The 19,566-nt window shown below is 45.5% G+C and overlaps 1 protein-coding gene across 4 annotated transcripts; it reads left to right on the top strand.

Moving 5' to 3' along the window:
- Positions 1-43: 43 nt before the first annotated feature.
- LOC141190858 (uncharacterized) lies at positions 44-12,199 on the top strand. 4 transcript variants are annotated; one of them, XM_073661260.1, is made up of 10 exons: positions 44-196; positions 698-836; positions 1,906-2,088; positions 2,482-2,575; positions 4,640-4,711; positions 5,271-5,350; positions 5,499-5,580; positions 7,325-7,425; positions 7,495-7,564; positions 9,816-12,199. In XM_073661260.1, exons 2-10 carry the CDS (start codon positions 717-719, stop codon positions 10,352-10,354), a joined length of 1,341 nt encoding a protein of 446 aa, XP_073517361.1. In that variant the 5' UTR covers positions 44-196; positions 698-716; the 3' UTR covers positions 10,355-12,199. The 4 variants fall into 4 exon arrangements, with proteins under 4 accessions (XP_073517361.1, XP_073517363.1, XP_073517364.1 ...); XM_073661262.1 differs by having other exon boundaries at positions 4,643-4,711; XM_073661261.1 differs by having other exon boundaries at positions 66-217.
- The last annotated feature ends 7,367 nt before the right edge of the window (positions 12,200-19,566 follow it).

Below are 19,566 nucleotides of genomic sequence, written 5' to 3' on the forward strand. Positions count from 1 at the left end.
AAACGTTCTACTTCGACCTTCTGACGGGGCGTAACATGGAGATTCTGGGAACTGTAGTCCTTTTCAGTTTGAACTTCCTTTAGTTTCTATTGAGCGCTGACTACAACTTCCGTCAGCCCTTGCGCGCCGAATGCAGGTACAGGAGATCCTAATGTGATCCGGTGCCGCTGATACTCCCTGCCGCCCCGGGATCACGGTATGGATGCCCATGAGCGGGGTAATGATGACTGTTGGCCGTAGATATAGATATTATGGCTGCAGGGGGCGGGAGTTATCCTAAACCTGCTCATTTGTCTTTTGTAGTACTGAGACTGAGCAATCAGGGGGGCGCAGTTTGTGCAGACTGGTTGATTGACATTCAGAGTAGCCAATGGCAGTGAGGGACACCTGACATTCTGCGCTGTGATTGGCTGTGCATGTTACAATGGGCGGGGCCACCTCAGGTCATTCTCAATCTAATTAAATTAGTTTTTTATAAGCGATTTATGGGCAATAAAGAGAAATATAAAGAATCTGCCACCGGAAGTAATAATGTCTCGCCTTATATTATCTGACAAAGTGGACGTTTATTGATTCTGGAGATGCCCTCGAAATGAACAACTGTCTTGAGCGGACAGGTTAGACATGAGGTGACGGTAATGTAACGGTGACGTCGTGCCCGTATTCATTACTTTGTTTTTTTTTTTCCATCCCGCAGCCGACTTCGACCATTGAAAATGGAGATCCCCTTTATGGATCACGTCCGACATTCGCTGATGATTGACAGGAACAAGGATGTGATTATAGACAAGCTCCTGAACCTGACCCTGGAGATCATCTGTCTGCTGACCGGAGAGGTGGGACATATCATGCTATGTTCACATTTTCCACCCTCGAAGAGCCAATCAGGAGCCAGAGGAATAAGCCCCTCCCCCCTGACTCTTTAGAAACACGTCGTGTGTCATGTGATCTTTATCGGTTCTGCTGATTGGCTGAGAGGGATAAAGATGGGAAGATATTTCCCAGCCCCTGAAAGCACTTTGCGATGCCCTTTAACCCCTTGCTGACATCCGCCATACATCTCCAGCTTATACGGAGCGGAGCACACCTAGTCTGTGGCTATTGTCCCCCTTGCACAGCGCAGAGTCATGTTAGTACACCCATAATGCCTGAGGCCCCAGGTTTATAGGAGATCGGCTATCTTACACTACTCTATAGAACTGCAGTGTAAAGTATGGGGGATTAATGGATTGCAGGTTCCAGTCCCAGAAAGGGATCACAAAGTTGTATGGACTCCAAAACGGATCCGATAGAAAGCAGTCGACAGAGGAAAAAAGTTACAACGGCTCAGAATATGGCGACGGAAATCTAATTTTTTTGCACCTTTTTTTTTCTACGGGGGCTTCATTTTTATTTCTATACAATTTTTTTTTATTATTATTTATTTTTGCCAATATTGGGCATAATGTTTTTTCACATTTTGTTTTCTTTTTATTTATTTTTTTTATAACCGCTAAAATGAATGTTAAAATGTATTGCCTTTTCTGTAACAATTATAGTCATAGTTTTATTTATTTTTATTTATTCATTGATGTCACGTATTGTGCTCCCTATAAGGTTATAAAATAATCTTTTGGGGATTACATTTCAACGTTTCATTTATTTTTTATTTTTTATTCTAATCTGATTTCCCCTGTAACTCGGGCTGCTATATAAAACCCCAGTTACAGAGGACATTCAGCCTTCTGTCCGGATATTCTAGGACCTCACAGTTTCTGCTTCCTCCCTATATGCAGCGATCATTGGGTCCAGTGGAGGAAGCGATGATAAGAAACATTTTTTTTTATTAACCCTTTTCTTGCCCTTGAAGGTTCTTATTAATATCATTGTGATAACTGGACATTAATACGGTTTCTTTATTTATAGGATTATGTCGTTATGAGAAAATCAGGGGACCCCTGCACCACGGAGAAGAAGGGACGTCGTGCGTCAGACACACGTACTGAGGCTCAGAGGCCAATGATGGAGGAGTCCCCTCCCCCTCCTGTAACTGCAGAGAATCCTTCCCGGAGGATCCCAGCACCTGCTGAGAATCCTTATACTGAAAATGTGCGTCCCCTTCTATTATAGAACCTTATTATAGGGGATGATCCTCATATAATGAGAAGTTCTACAACTTTCTCATAAACTTTACGTTTTAGTTTGCCGTCAAGTTCAGGATCTCTGCTTGCTCTCGGTGAATGGAACAGTTTTTGGAAACTCTGTCCTGATCTAACAGCTGAGGGTTTGCTGCAGTTGTATCCAGTCTAGACTGACCGGCACCAATGCATAGATATAAAGTATAGGACATAGTGACGTGCTGGTGACATGGATGCAATAGTAGCAAACCCCCAGCAGTGAGACGTTTTAAGTCTGTTCAGGTGAGCCGTATTTGGGGCAGAGTTGTCGTTTTCTGTATGCATCGAGGTCCGGTGCTGAACGCGTGTATCCTGTCCTTTGCAGATTCCCATAAAGTGTGAGGACGTCGTGATATTCGCATGGGACTGTTCAGCGGACGAGGCGGTGGTTGGTAGACTGGAGCCGCGCTGCTCAGCCAGTAGGTCGTCGTCGCATCTCTTTGCATAAATGGGGGTCACCCAGACAGGACGTGCTGGGGGTGTCGGGCTCACACCTTGAAACATAAAAATTGCTGTCACTTTTACAAATTTATGGAGGAGGGAGGAGCTAGGGGAACACACGGACAATTTGTTGCTAGTTCCATAGAACGTTATAAGCACCAACTGTCATCTCTCTCAGTAATGGGAAGTCTGTATTCAGTGAAGACATACAGCTCTGGCAAAAATTAAGAGACCACTGCAAAATTTTCATTTTCTAAGATTTTTCTCTTTATATTTTTTCAGTAAAATGTACATTGTTGTTTTAGTCTATACACTACTGACAACACGTCTCTGAAATTCTAAGCTAAAAATTTTGTATTTATTTGCAGCAAATCGTCGAAATAATAAAAAAGAACCAGAGAAGCAGAGAAGCCGTGCTTCCAGACCTCAAATAATGCAAAGAAAACAAGTTCTTATTCATTTAGAAACAACAATCCTCATGTTTTAACTCAGGAAGAGTTCAGAAATCAATATTTGGTGGAATAACCATGATTGTTAATCCCAGCTCTCATGCGTCTTGGCTGCTTTCCACCAGTCTTTCACACGGCTTTGGGGTGACCTTATGCCGCTCCGGCAGTTCTTCTTGGTTTGATGGCTTGTGACTATCCATCTTCCATCTTGATTACATTCCAGAGGTTTTCAATGGGGTTCAGGTCTGGAGATTGGGCTGGCCATGACAGGGTCTTGATGTGGTGGTCCTTCATCCACACAGTGATTGACCTAGCTGTGTGGCATGGGGCATTGTCCTCAGAGTTGGGGAACATTGCTTGAGCAGAAGGAAGCAAGTGTTTTTCAGGGATAACCTTGTATGCGGCTTGATTCATACGTCCTCCACAAAGATTAACCTGCCCAATTCCAGCCTTGCTGAAGCATCCCCAGATCATCACCGATCCTCCACCAAATTTCACAGTGGGTGCAAGACACTGTGGCTTGTATGCCTCTCCAGGTCTCCGTCTAACCATTAGACAACCAGGTGTTGGGCAAAGCTGAAAATTAGACTCATTAGAGAAGATTACCTTACTCCAGTCCTCTATGGTCCAATCCTTATGGTCTTTGGCCATCTTCAGCCTGGGTCTCCTTTGCTTCCCATCGATGAAAGGCTTTTTTCCAGCTTTCCATGACTTGAGGCCTCTAGGAGCCTGTTAGGAACTGTTCTTGCCATAAACTTCACCCCAGCGGCCATTCCTTTTGTAGGTCACTTGTTGTCATCCTGCGGTTACTGAGTGACATTGGAATAAGATGACGGTCATCCCGGTCAGTGGAGAGTCGCTTTCGCCCTCTGCCGGTCTGTGGCTTTGTTGTCCCCAATGTCTGCTGCTTGACCTTGTTGTAATGGACTGCTGTCTTTGAAATTTTAAGGATGGCGGCAACATGACGCTCACTGTATCCCTCCGCTAGTAAAGCCAGAATTGAGCCCATCTTTTCAACTCCTTTGGCATGGTTAAAAGTTATTTTTTCATTCAAATTACTTTTGGGCTGTTCCTAGCACTTGTTTTGCCATCCAGCTTGTCCTATTGCAAGAGGATTGTGAAGACCACAGCAGTGTTTTTTTATACTTTCCCTCGTTACATAAGGTTTGGTTCAGGTGATCACCGAATCAGAAGCACATTAAGTAGAATGAGGTGGACGGTGGATGGAATTGAACTGACACTGGAATGGAATGGCCGTCAGACATGGAGAGAAAACTGCGCAGTGCTCTCTTCATTTTTGCCAGAGCTGTATTTTACCCATGAATTGAGATTTTTAAGAATGAATAATCAGTCCAGGAGGAGAAAGAATCATGGACCCAATGATCATTTGATCTCTCTGTATAGGAAAGAAGCAGAAACCGTGGGGTTCTAGAATATCCACACAAGAGGCTGAATTTACACTGTAACTGGGGCTTTAAATACCAGCCCAAGTTACAGGGGAAATCAGATTAGAAATAAAAAAAATGTTGAAATGTAATCCCCAAAATTTGGTAAATTTGTTAAGAAAAGCAACATTTTTCATTTTGCCCCGAGAAGATAGAATTTTGGAGCCAAGCGGCTGCGTTCAGCAGGACAGTGCAGACCCTAACGGAAATCACGTGTCAGGTGAGTGACCGACTCTGCCATGCAGGATCAGCTGCGGCTGCTATTAAAGAGTAACCTTCATTTAAATTTTTTATTCCCCATAACTCTCAATAGTACATGAGAAAATAAGAAACTTTGTAATATGTCTTATCAGAGAAATCTGACTCTTTCTCCTCCTGGAATGATTTTTCATTCAATTCATGAGTAAAATATGTCTTCACTGAATACAGATTTCCCATTACTGAGCTAGGAGATGACAGTTGGTGCTCATAAAGTTCTATGGAACTTGCAGCAGAATGTCTGTGTTTCCTCTAGCTCCTCCCTTCTCCATAGAATCTTATAAGCACCAACTGTCATCTCCGTAATGGGAGAATCTGTCTTCACTGAATACACTTTTTACCCATGAATTCAGAGTGACTAATCAGTCCAGGGGGAGAAAGAAGCGGATTTCTCTGATAAAATATATTACAAAGTTGATTATTTTTCCCTGCACTATTGATTAATGAAATATAAATTAAAACAACGGTTAATCTTAAAATATTGATCCCCTGTTTCCTCATTACTGTTTTTATCTCTGCAGCTGCACTTAGTAGAGGAAGCCCCCTGAGAAAATGTGGGACCCCCCTGTGTTCCCACGACTGCAGCCAGCAGGAGAGCCAGGTACATGGGCCGCACCAGCAACAGTCTGGGGAACATTAATCTGGATTATCCGATAATCCGGCATCTGTCTGGTTTTATTTACATGATATTAGCGCCTTTATGGACAACCCCTTTAAGGTGTCATAATATGACTGTTTGTATATGGCAGGCCGAGCCGCCGGGGGATGGGATGTGTCCTCAACAGTGTAAGGAGGAGGACAAGATGGCGGTTGCTGATGACGTTGGGTCAGGTAAGGCGATAACCACTGCGACCTGATTACCTGGCAGGATGGTTATAGGATTTCTCCATGATAGTATCAGTCCTGTAGGTACTGCGAGGGGGGGAAGCTACATCCACCTGTAACCCCTCCCGACATCTGTGGTACATTTATATCACATGTCTGGTTCGGGTCTAGGAGCTGTGTTATACAGCCGGCATCCCCTGCTGATATGTTGGCCGCCCATTAAAGGCTCCTTTAACCGCCATCTTGGTACTCCTGTGAGGTGGAGACAGATGCTGGGCAACATAGGCAAGTGTAGTTATCACTACATACTGCAATACTGTAGTATTACACTATATAGGACATGTGATCAAACAGTCGCAGGTTTAAGTCCCCCCAAAATACTAAAATAATAAGATAACATTTAAAAAAAAAAGTTTTGTAAAAGAAAAGTTTGACTCCCCCTTTCCATTTTTCCTAGTTAAAAATAAACATATTTAGTATCGCCACATCCTTATAATTGAGATCTATCAGAACATAAAATTATTTTAGGCTTAAAGAAAATGGAAACGCCAGAATTGCGCTTTTTTAAATTTTTTTATTTTGGTTGTTGCATCTATCCCCCCAAAAATGCAATTGAGAGTGAACTACAAAACAAGCCCCCACACGGCTGCATCAATAGAATTTTTTTTTTTACAGATCTTGACAAATTTTTATATATATATATATATATATATATATATATATATATATATATATATATATATATAATATAATATAATATAATATATATATATATATAAAATGAATACATTTTATTTTAAGTTTTTTTTTTTTTTTTGGCCCCCACTAAATTATATATATATATATATATATATATATAATTTTGGTATCGCTGTAATCTCACTGACCTAGAAAATTATTATGTCAGATTATTTTTACAGTAAACAGCGTTAAAATTAAACCCAAAATGCAATGGCGGAATTGTGACCTTTTTTTTCACAATTTTACAGATTTTTTTTTTTTTATGTATTTACTCCATTATATGGTAATAGTGACATGCAAAACTACTGCTCATCCCGCGGAAAAACAAGCCCTCACATGGCGATGTCAGCAAAATAATATAAAAAAGTGATGGCTCTTGGAAGAAGGGAAGAAAAAAAAAAAGAAAGTGGGAGAATGGTCAAGCACCCGGTTACTGACAGCGGTTTTTAAACCGTTGAAGACCCCAGTGGCTGTCATCTTGGTCCTCCTGCAAAGCGCAGACACTTTATATTCTGTATATATTGGGGCAGATTTATAAAAACTGCCTAAAGAGAAAATCTGCCTTGGTTGCCCATAGCAACCAATGACATCGCAGCTTTCATTTTACCAGAGCAGTTTTAGAAATGAAAGCTGCGCTCTGATTGGTTGCTATGGGCAACTAAAATAAATGAGGCCTACACAGCCTGCTCAGTTTTCTCTCTTTTTAAAGCAGGGCTCTCTTGTCACCCAATTCTTCTCCCCTGACAGCCGCCCTGCACCCACCCCAAAATTTAATAATATTTGTACATCCTAGGGGGCACAAAGTGGTTAAAGTGAAAGAAAATGAAAATGTTCACTCATTGTAATTGGCTGACGGGGAGACTTACAGGAGGCATGGGAGAGACCAAAATGGCTGACACTGGCAGCAGCTGGATGGCGACATTCTGTCCCGGAGGCTGCGGCCTGAGGGTAGGAGGCCGAGGGTTCTGATTTTCAGTCTTAGCTGGAGGTCCCCTTTAATCTCGCGCAGGTGAGGAGGATTCCGCGGATCGCCCCCATCACTGCCTGATCCCGGCCTGTACCGAGGACTTCATAGAGGAGGATAATGAGGGGATGACTCCGGAGGATCAGGTATTCGGCGCACGTCCTATACACCCCCTTGTACCCCCATCACTTATAACCCGCACTCCTGTATTACAGTCCAGTGTCAGCGACCGGATCCATCAACAGCCGTGTAAGGAGGAGGCCGCTCCTGATTATATGATCTCTGGTAAGAAAGTCACATGAGACGAGCGGAAGCCATTGTCTTTTGGGCATTATAAATAACGTGTGGCCGAGGTATATCCATATAGTAAAGAGTATGGAGCAAATGCTGTATTATGTAGTGTACAGTGTATGGCGGCGGAGCACAGGACAGTATATTGTAGTATATTATTACTGTATAGTGGCATTCTATGGCAGTATAGCACATTATACTATATATTATGTGGTGTTATAGAATCACAGTATACACTATATGAAGGAAAGTGTCAGGCTGCACATCTCAACCACTGAATCCCATTTTTCCTTCAGCCCAGTTGCCCCCCGGTGTATAACATTCGGCCCTAATTCCCCCCCAGTGTGTAACATCTGGCCCCTCGCCCAGGTGTGTAACATCCGGCCCTATTGCCCACGCTGCATAACATCCGGCCCCTCAACCCCCCCTTGTTGTATAACATCCGGCCCCAATGTTCCCCCGGTGTATAACATTCGGCCCCTCACCCCTGGTATATAACATTCGTCCCCATTGCCCCCCCCGGTGCGTAACATCCGGCCCCATTGCCCCATGTGCGTAACATCCGGCCTCATTGCTCCCGGTGCGTAACATCCGGCCCCATTGCCCCCGGTGCGTAACATCCGGCCCCATTGCCCCCTGGTGCGTAACTTCCAGCCCCATTGCCCCCTGGTGCGTAACATCCGGCCCCATTGTCCCCCGGTGCGTAACATCCGGCCCCATTGCCCCCCCGGTGCGTAACATCCGGCCCCATTGCCCCCCCGGTGTGTAACATCCGGCCCCATTGCCCCCCCGGTGTGTAACATCCGGCCCCATTGCCTCCCCGGTGTGTAACATCCTGCCCCTCACCCCCCCTATGTGTATAATATCCGGTCTGTGCAGTGATGATCCCACTTCTGTATCTGCGTCAGATGGAGGAGTCTGGTTTTGGTGATTCCAGGAGGGCGTTACCCCCTGACTGACAAGCTCCATACAGACATGGAGGGGAGAACATAAGTGGCTGCACAAAGCCCAGACCTCAACCCCATCCTACATCTATATTGGAGATTGTGAGCCCGACCTCCCCTCCCCAAACATCAGGGCCTGACCTCACAAATGTTAACGCCTTCACGATCTTGGATGTATCCATATGTCCAGGTCAGTAGGTACTTACAGACCTTGGACGTATGGATACGTCCAGGCGATTTTGCGCTCACAGAGGCTGTGCGCGCATACAATCTCCGCCATGTTTCAGCTGATTCTGACAGCTGACACCCGGCATTCAGTGCCAGGAGCGGGTGTCTAGTCCAGCAAAATCTGAACTCTTAATATGGTGCTCCTTCTCTTCTGCGCTTTTCACTGTGCCTCAAAAGTAGTTTTCGACCACATATTGGGTCTCAGCGTACTCAGGAGAAATTGCACAACAAAATTTTGGGGTCCATTTTCTCCTGCTATCTTCATGAAAATGAAAAAATATGGGGCTAAAAAACATTTTTGTGGGAAAAATGTGATTTTTTAAATTTTTTTTAATTTTTTGATTTTCACAGCTCAACGTTATAAATTTCTGTGAAGCATTTGGTGGTTGTTCAAGGTGCTCACCACACATTTAGATAAGTTCCCAGAGGGGTCTAGTTTCCAAAATGGTTTCACTTGTGGGGAATTTCCACTGTTTAGGCACATCAGGGGCTCTGCAAACGCGACATGGAGCCCGCTAATTATTCCAACAAATTTTACATTCAAAAAGTCAAATGTCACTCCTTCCCTTCTGAGCCCTGCTGTGCGCCCAGACAGTGGTTTCCCCCCACATATGAAGTATCTGTGTGCTTAGGAGATATTGCACAACAAATTTTGGGGTCTTTTTTTGGGTCTAAAGTAAAATTTTTGTGAAAAAAAAGTTCCTTTTTTCCTTCCACATTCCATTAATTCCAGTGAAGCACCTGAAAGATTAATAAACTTCTTGAGCACCTTGGGGGGGGGGGGAAGGTACAGTTTTTAGAATAGTGTCACTTTTGGGTATTTTATGTCTTATAGACCCCTCAAAGTCACTTCAAATGTGATGTGGTCGCTAAAAAAATGGTTTTGTATATACACACTAGTTTCTATATGTAATATAGAAATAGTAATGTGTCATTATATAATAGCACGGTATCGAATGTATATATTGGATACTGTAGATTACCTAGTGTTACTTTATTATGTTTTTCTTTCATATACAATAAGTTTCGCTCTCACTGATTGGACCTTGTATCATTAATCTCGCTCGCTGCAGGTCTGACCGTCTCCTCGTTGGACGCGGTGACGATTCGCCGTTGTTCGCAGACCCCAGGACATGTCCCCAATCACTCGGACCCCGCTCCCTGCCGGCAGTCCCTCTGTGCAGATAACTTATTCTTCTGCTCCATCTGCGGAGTTCACTTTGGTTCTGAGACGACTTTTGCCGCTCACCAGCGATTCCACGCCGAGGAGAAGACCTACGACTGCTCCTACTGCGGCAAATCCTTCAACCAGCGCTCTCGCCTCCTGTCACATAAGAGGAAGCACACGGGGGAGAAGCCGTTCTCCTGTCCGGTGTGCGGGAGGTGCTTTGCAGAAAGATCTGCGCTCGTTACTCATCAGCGGATCCATTCCGGAGAGAAACCCTTTAATTGCACAGAATGCGCCCGCAGCTTCGTCCAGAGATCCAGCCTCGTCAAGCACCAGCGCATCCACACCGGCGAGAGGCCGTTCGTCTGCTCTCAGTGCGGACGCTGCTTCTCTCAGAGCTCCAATCTCGTGCGCCACCAAAGAATACTGCACCAGTTTTTATAGAAGGATCCTCCCCCATTTGACTCTTCTGTAGGGTGCTCCTCGGGTTTGTGTCTCTGCTCATTGTGGAAGGAACCACTTTTTTTTAGGGGTGAATGAATATTCGAATGCAACATCTCTATTTATGGAAGTGATGGATGTCTCTGAGAACGGGCGGTGCTGTGTGGAGGCCTCGGATATGAAGAAATACAGAAATGTGACAACCTGCCCTGAGTACCCCATACCACCTGTGATGGGCGATGGAGACTGGGCAGCGATCCATGTGAGCCTCTAAGGCGGGCGATAAAGACCTCCATTCAATTACTATTAATGTACAGTCCTTCTAATTAGCTATGAAGTGGCCATATATACACGGCCACATGCCCTGGATCTGCTGGTCTAGGGCTGCGGGGATCCTGTGTCCCTGGTGGTCTAGAGCAATAAGGATCTGGTGTGGTCTAGGGCAGTGGATATCCTGTGTCCCTGGTGGTCTAGGGCAGCGGGGATCCTGTGTCCCTGGTGGTCTAGGACAGTTAGGATGCTGCGTCCCTGGCGGTCTAGGGCAGTGGGGATGCGGCGTCCCTGAAGGTCTAGAGCAGTGGAAATCCGGCGTCCCTGGTGGTCTAGGGCAGTGGGGATCCGGCGTCCCTGGTGGTCTAGGGCAGTGGGGATCCGGCGTCCCTGGTGGTCTAGGGCAGTGGGGATCCGGCGTCCCTGGTGGTCTAGGGCAGTGGGGGATCCGGCGTCCCTGGTGGTCTAGGGCAGTGGGGATCTGGCGTACCTGGTGCTCTTTGGCATTGGGGATAAGCCGTCTAGGGCAGCAAGGTTCCAAAATTCCTCATGGTCTAGTGCATTGTGGATCCAGTATCCGAGGTGGTCTAGTGCAGTGAGGATCTAGTATACATGGTCATCCAATGCAGTGAGCATCAAGTATCCCTGATGGTCTTCTAGAGTAGTGAAGATATTCATGTAATGGTCCCTGGTAGTGTAAGGCAGTGAAATGGTTAAAGAAGTTGTGCACTACTTTATATTACCCCCACAATGTTTCCCCCCCGGGGCCCCTAAGACTTTTTGTAATTACCTTACTGCCTGTGAGTGGCGCTATCTGTGGCACCTCACAGGCATCACATCACCCAGCGCTGATGTCACGACAAATGAGGTTTGACTCAGCGCTGGGGTCCCCGCGGTGGCTGCTGGGATGTGGGCGGGGTTACCCACCCACGACGTGCGGGGTAACCCTACCCACAGCCTGGCATCCACCTGGAACGCGGAAGACAAAAGACCCCCGGCTGCTGCCAGCACTTGTCGTGACATCAGCGGATGTCAGAGCTGTCAGCAGCCGGGGGTCACGGGATGCCTGTGAGCGGCCACCGATAGCGCCACTCACAGGCAGTATCTGCAAGATAAGGTATTTACAAAAAGTCTTAGGGGCCCCAGGGGGATACATTGGGGGGGGGGTAATATAAAGTAGTGTACAGCCCCTTTAATTGTAAGATCCCTGTTGGAGGCCAATGGAAGGGTTAATACATAATGCACACCTTGGGCAATGGGTTACTCAGCCCTTCAGGCTCCATCATTGTCCTGGATGCAACAGGAGACTAAACATTTCCATTCTGCATTGATCATTCAGATGAGACCATGGAGGGGAGACAGTAAGGAGCAGCTGTCAGTGTACAGCCCCATAGGTCTGTGCATGATTGGGCAGAGTGATGGACTGCTCTGCCCCATCATTTATGGAGAGCTCATTCTGTGCAGACACTCGCTGAGCAGATGCATTAGCTCAATGATTAGACAATTTGTTTTTTTGATGACTAATATTATTTTCTATCGGTCAATCCAAAAGGTTAATAAACCAGAATATTGAAGAAAGTCGCAGTGCGGTTTTTATCTTTCTTAGGAGAATTTCTCTATGTGCAGAATTATTGGGCGACTAAATGGAAAAACATACATTTTTCATCTCAATTGTGTATTTTCATTTTTTCTGCAGTGAGAATAAGAACAAACCTCAAATGTACAAAATCCATATCTGACATTTCCAAATAAATATCAGTGACCAATAAAGTACATTATATATATATTATAGCCGCCCTTCTCCTCAGTGTGATATAGTCATATACAGTTGAAACCAGAAGTTTCCATACACTATATAAAAAGACACACCTGGATGTATTTTAATGCACACCTGAAACACACTGCTTCTTTCCGTAGCATCATGGGAAAGTCTAAAGAAATCAGCCAAGATATCAGGAAGAGAATTGTGGACTTGCGCAAGTCTGGCTCATCCTTGGGTACAATTTCAAGATACCTGAAGGTGCCTCGTTCATCTGTACAAACAAGATGGGAATGTCCAGCCATCATACTGCTCAGGAAGGAGACGGGTTCTGTGTCCCAGAGATGAACGTGCTTTGGTCTGACGTGTATATCAACCCAAGGACAAAAGCAAAAGACCTTATGAAGATGATGGCGGAAGCTGGCAAGATTGTGTCAATAACCACAGTGAAACGAGTACTGTATCAACATTGGCTGAAAGGCCACTCTGCCAGGAAGAAGCCATTACTCCAAAAGAAACATAAAAAAGCCAGATTAATGTTTGCAAATGCACACAGGAACAAAGACCTTAATTGTTGGAGACTTGTCCTGTGGTCTGATGAAATTAAAATTGAACTTTTTGGGCATAATGACCATCGTCACGTTTGGAGGAAAAAAGAAGTTTAGAAGCCTAAAAACACCATCCCAACTGTGAAACACGGTGGTGGCAGCATTATGTTGTGGGGTTGTTTTGCTGCAGGATATACTGGTGCACTTCACACAATAGATGTATATAGTGATATGGCCGCCCTTCTCAGTGTGATATAGTAATACAGATAGTAATATGGCCGCCATTCTCCTCAGTGTGATATAGTAATATATATAGTAATATGGCCGCCCTTCTCCTCAGTGTGATATAGTAATATATATAGTAATATGGCCGCCCTTCTCCTCAGTGTGATATAGTAATATATATAGTAATATGGCCGCCCTTCTTCTCAGTGTGATATAGTAATATATATAGTAATATGGCCGCCCTTCTCCTCAGTGGTGATATAGTAATATATATAGTAATATGACCGCCCTTCTCCTCAGTGTGATATAGTAATATATATAGTAATATGGCCGCCCTTCTCAGTGGTGATATAGTAATATATATAGTAATATGGCCGCCCTTCTTCTCAGTGTGATATAGTAATATATATAGTGATATGGCCGCCCTTCTCCTCAGTGATGATATAGTAATATATATAGTAATATGACCGCCCTTCTCCTCAGTGTGATATAGTAGTATATATAGTAATATGGCCGCCCTTCTCCTCAGTGTGATATAGTAATATATATAGTAATATGGCCGCCCTTCTCCTCAGTGTGATATAGTAATATATATAGTAATATGGCCGCCCTTCTCCTCAGTAACAGTCATAAGCTCCATCCATGGAGTCTGTCAGTTTCTTCATCTTTTTGGGCGGCACCAACCACAGCCCCAGACACTGATGAGAGAGGCGACTCTTCTCCTTCACCATTAATCTTTCGTGTCAGAAGGGCCACAAGTTCTCAGTAGGGTTTAGGTCCGGTGAGGACGGGGCCGGGTCATTATTCTCCATCGTTATGGTCTTTCCTCGTCTCGAGCAGTGGAGACTTTCATGCTGTGATGGAGCCTCGTCCTGCAGAACAATCCTGGTTTTCTGGAGAGACGCAGACTTTTTCTTGCTCCACTGTTGAAAGAATGTGTCTTCTAATCACCGGCAGGAGGTTTGGGAGATGATTTTAATCCATCTTCAACCTGAAAAAGTCCAACGATATCCTCTGTAATAATCCCACCCATAGCAGTGCTCAACTCCACCTCGCCGGCGTCTGAGTGTAAGTGGAGGTCTGTTCCCGAGACTGATCCAGCCACAGCTTATCCGTCTGATCCGAAAAGAGAGCCGCTCTCATCACATCAGTCCATAAAACCTTTTTAACAACCTGTCTTGAGACATATCTTGGCCCGGTTTTCACGTTTCCACTTTTGAGTCTTTGTTACACACCCGTCACTGGATTCCCAGGCTCCGTTTCCTTCCCCCTGGGTATGCTGCCCTCTGTTGTGCTCCACGTTCAGTTTTGCAATTTGCCTGGAGTTTATCAATGACATCATCTCCCTAGACCTATCTACGGCCCACTTGACAAATAGCTGTGTCTTGGAATTTTGACTCCAGTGTTCCTTGTTTGGCATACTGAATTATCTGTGCTACTGTGTTACATCTCACATCCATTCCTGTTGGGTTCCCCCCTCCATCTGTCCGTCTGCTTCTAGGTTTCCAGTTAGTCCTCGTCCCCACAATTCCACATGTCCTCTGGAAGCTGCACTGACCTCTGGGGTCCATGTGCCCACCCAGACCAGAGCCTTAGCGGATACACCTCATCTGGTGAGCCTCTACAGAATCTCAAGAACATGGATCCCAAAGGTGCAGCAGCCACAACACCATTGCATTGGGATACGGACAATGTATCTGGACTGGTAATGCAACTTTCTGTAAGTCAGCAGGAGGTTGTCCAGGGTGTGCGGGATCTCACAGCTCGTGTAGACCCATTGACCCAGATTTCTGCAGTTTCTCCACCAGCTCGCCAACATCTGCCACAGCCTAATACTCACCTTCACAGCCTCTGAGACATCTCTACGTTTGGCCACTCCTGCACATTTTAGTGGCGATCTTAAGGCCTGCAGAGGTTTTGTGAACCAATGCACTGTACACATTGAGTTGTGTCCTCACCAGTTTTTTTCCTGACCATTCCATAGTGGCATATATTTTTTTTCTTTGCTGTCGGCTGTGCCATTGTGAGAACGGGTTGACCCTATGATGTATCCTCTACCATCATTCCTGGCTGCTTTCCGTAAAGCGGTTGGAGGAACTGGGTCGTTCCATACTGCGGATCAGACAAGGGACTCGCTCTGTGGGACATTATGCCATTCAGTTCTGCAACCTGTCTCCTGTACTGACCTGGAACAATGACGCTCTCCTGGCTGTTTTTCTATGCCGGCTTATCCAGTTGGATTAAAGATGATCCCGCTGATCAGAGCTTTACCGTCCTCCCTTGTTGACTTGATTTCCCTTTCCAACCGAGTGGACTCACGTTTTAAAGAACGGTCTAAGGAAAAAAAAACCTCTGGATTCCCGTGTCTTCAAATTATCCTCCCAGAATAGCTGAACTGGAACAAATGGAGATCAGCCAGAATAGATCATCTCCAACCGTAAGATCCCGTCGCCTTACTGGCGGACTTTGCTTGCATTGGGGATCATTTTCACACAAATTCGTCCTACCTGAAGGCCGGAAGGGGAAACTGCCCTTAGGCGTGGAGGGTGGTATTGCCCTAGGATCCTCCACTAAAGATAAATCATTCCTGCCTATTTCCGTTTCCTACAGGTTCCTCTCTGTTCACGGGATGAGTGCTTATTGATTCCGAAGCAGCAGAGAATTTTAAGGACTTATCTTTGGCCAAAAGGCTGAAAAGTCCTTTAGCTTCTTTGCAGACATGCCTGAAGCTAACCTCCGTGAATGGGGCAACAATTCCTGGTGGTCGTATCCAATTCGGAACAGTGAACCTCCAGATTGGTGCACTACATGTAGAAGATATTTCTTTTTAAGTTTTGCTACTTTCTGATGCAACGGTGCTTTTGGGACTTCTGTGTCTACACGCTCCGGTCATAGACAGGTCGTCCGACCAGATCGTTCAATGGTGATAATCTTGTTATAACTACTTCAAAGTTCCGCCAGCCACAACCACCTTCTCGGAAGCTCTGCTCTGCATCTTCTGCCTGTATAATGTTTCTGCCTCCTAGCAGGACTCCGCAGATGTCTTCTCCAAGCATGAGGTCGAAAAGAACCGCAGGGTAGACAGAACTCAACCTGAATATAGCCTTGCTTCTACCTCCTCATTTCACAACTCTCCATCTGCAGATCTTCTGGCCCTCAACAGGTCCTCTTCTACAGTCAAAACAGTTCCTGCTTGTAATACGATTAAGGAATATGAAATTAAACAAGTTCTGGACTGTGAAATAATTTGTGGTCCTGAGGAGAGATGCTAGGTGCCTAAAAAGGACATATATGCTCCAATCCTGCTTAAGAGATTGCATACTAAGCATCCTCAGCTGGCTATCACTGACCCATCTGGGAGGGGATATGGTTGCACACGTCTCGGGTATCCCTGACTCCGCTCCCTTCTCCCGGGTCTGCTGCCCTCTATTGTGCTCCAGGCCGGGTTTTGCAAGTTGCCCGGAGTGGATCAATGATATCATCTCCCGAGACCTATTTAAGGCCCATTTAGACACACACCTGTGTCTTGGGATTTAGACTCTAGTCCTGGCGTGTTCCACCATCTTTGCTTTTTGTTTTTGCATTCATCGCTGCTGGGTTACACTTCATCAATCCTGGTGCTCTTGAGATTCCTGTATATGCCAGATCCTTGCAGCTCACGTGCCTTCCTGTTTGTTGCATTAACGCCCGGGGTCCTTGTGCCCACCCGGACCTACGCCTTAGAGGATCCTCCTCACCTGGTGAGCCTGACAGTCTAGTTCAGTGGTGGTCGTACTTGCACACTTTGTACTTTTGGGCCTCCAGAGAGGCTGCGGCTCTGGAATATGACAGCACTGGAGGATAAAGGCTCTTGGTCGCTTCACGCCCGATTCTTCTCGTATCTTTGGTGGTTTTTCTGCTGCTTTTACTATTTTTTTTTACAACCTTGATGATTATTAGCAACAAAACTTTTGCTGGTTCTTTGATCGTCCCAATATCTGAGCAAATTCGGGAGCTGCGTCCTCTGTAGACTGGGAACAATTGGGTGGTGACGCCGATGACAACACACGATCGGTGGGTATCTGTAGGCGTGACGTCACTGGTCCCGGAGTAACCCTTTAAGGAGTAGGATCCACTTTGTTAAAAGAATGGCCTATAATCTGCTGGAAATGTTTTCCCTTACATTTTGGAACAGGACTGTCTGGATGCTTAACGAGATTGTTAGCGCCTTTTCCTGTTAATTTTAGAGGGTGCTGAAAGGAGTGGAGGACACCAGACCATTATTCCTCCTCCACCATACTCTACAGTGCAAAGTCATGGCGCCGTGTCTCCCATCTTCCCCATACACCACTGCTCCATGATCCAGTGCTGGGAGCTTTTACGCTGTCCAGCAGCCACTTGGCATTGAGTATGATGATCTTGGGCTTCTTTTTCGCAGCTCTGGTCTATGGCAGTGTGAATAAACCCTTACTGGTAACCAGAAACCTGATGGACTGGGAGGTGCTGCCCTACGTTAGGGTCATAACCACTAAGCCGCCATGACCCGGGCCAATGCTCGGACTATGGGGAGCACAGGGCTGGGTGCTCAACCCAGGGGGCACATACTTTTGGCTATGAATTGTACCTTGTAAGAGAAGCTCCAGTGCACCGGTTATATTGGTCTTACCCATGTCTCATGGGGGGCACTGGATGGTTAGGGACTGATAGGCCACATAATGAAATATTTAATTTTTTTGTTTTTTTTAGAACATGCAGCTCTGACTGTGACTAGAGTATAAATCACGAATAAAGTAAATTATTTCCACAATGATCTAGTATTATTTAATGTAAAGCACTTCTGCTTCATATTTTATTAGATCTTGACTTTAAAGGGGTTCTCTACTTTTGGACAATCCCCAGTTGTTAGAAAGGTCCCATGCCAATAAGCTGATCACAAAGTTTTCTCCTGCTGGGATCTACAGTGATCAGCTGGGAAACCCAAGTGTTTGATGTCCCTGCACTGCCCCCACAGGAGAAATGAAGTATTGCCTTCAAAGCCAACAGCATTCATTCATATCAATGGGTTGTGTATGTAAGGCAGGATAAGAAGAGTCCTCCAGAGCGAGAGACTCTTTCTAAACGATCTCTATTCTGGCCAAGAGATAAGGATCGCCTCTAATATCTCAGGATCACTGAATTCTGGTGGTCTTCACATGCTCCAATCACTCTCCCCACAGCCGGACCTGTGTACGGTGACCCTCTGCTCCCTGCCGGGCGCCGATACATATAGCTTTCGGACTTGTCAGGGAAGGCGCAGAGTCTGTGCAATACATGTTGTGTAGCTGACTGTTCCTTCTACAGGGCAAGTAAGAAGGGAGTGAATTGTCAGCTGCCAGAGGGGGAAGGAGACTGATTCTGTGCAGATTAGCAGCTTTACTAATGGAAGCAGAATATTATGAAAAATGTATTTTCATAATTACTTAACCTTTTAGTAGATACATAGAGACCTTGGCTTAAATCCCCATCAGCAGCTCCAGACGCCCGTTCTTTTGCAATATGTGTAAAATACGGACAGATTTTGCTCAGATTTTCATCAGTGATTTTCTCATACGCGCCTCTCCGCTCTCAAAAGACAGAAAAATTGCAAAGCTCTTGCCCATTTTGGTTAGAAGAGGGCTCTCCATGTGCATTTTGTGATTTTTACAGACCCATAGACTTGGGTGATTTTGATCCATGACTCGGATTGGACGTCTCCGTGATTTTTTTTTTTTGTGGATACTCGATCTGTAAAAAAAAACAACCCAGAGATGTCTGAACAGACCCCTAGACTATCTGGATATCTGAATGAGACTTTAAAGATTATCTCAGTAGTGCAGCCTCAAGCTTTGGGCCTACCATTTCAATTTATCCACTCCATTTATAGACGGGCCAATGGCGGTGCTAACTTTAAAAAAAAGCAAAACAATAAAAACACAAACTCTCCTACTGCTGAACCCTCTGTAGTTTTGCTTGAGCTTACTGCCTGCTTCCTGGCATCTTCTTCAGGCTCGGAAGTGGTCAGGTGGCCACTGCAGTCGATCAGCAGCTACTGATTGTCTGCAGTGGTCATTTTCTAAAAGTAGTGGACTACTACTTGGCGATCGGTGGGTATCTGATAGCTGGGATCAGTAGAATGGGGAACTTTTGGATGGCTTGGATGCCAGGCTGTTTTTTCTCTATGGGGCTGCTGAACAAGGCCGAGCCCCACAGGAAATGAAAGGAGCGCAGGTCGCACTGTCACTCCAGGTCGCACTGTCACTCCATTCTAACGGGAACAAAGGTGCCCAGTTCTGCCCATCGGTGCGGGGTCTCAGAGGCAGGACCACCCCCCCCCCCCCCCGATCAACCGGACAGCGCTTAACATACAAAAACCCCACACATTTACTAGGGTGGGAAAGTAAATGTCACAGCGATAC

Source organism: Phyllobates terribilis, unplaced genomic scaffold, assembly GCF_046119375.1.
Source record: "Phyllobates terribilis strain yellow unplaced genomic scaffold, ASM4611937v1 Scaffold_2__4_contigs__length_985480577, whole genome shotgun sequence".
In the NCBI taxonomy this organism is placed as follows: Eukaryota; Metazoa; Chordata; class Amphibia; order Anura; family Dendrobatidae; genus Phyllobates; species Phyllobates terribilis.

Excerpts from the sequence above, each read along its gene's own strand:
- LOC141190858 (XM_073661260.1), top strand. The coding sequence starts at position 717 with ATGGAGATCCCCTTTATGGATCACGTCCGACATTCGCTGATGATTGAC. Across the intron at positions 2,089-2,481 it reads AGAATCCTTATACTGAAAAT|ATTCCCATAAAGTGTGAGGA; the intron begins GTGCGTCCCCTT and ends TGTCCTTTGCAG. Across the intron at positions 5,351-5,498 it reads GCAGCCAGCAGGAGAGCCAG|GCCGAGCCGCCGGGGGATGG; the intron begins GTACATGGGCCG and ends TGTATATGGCAG.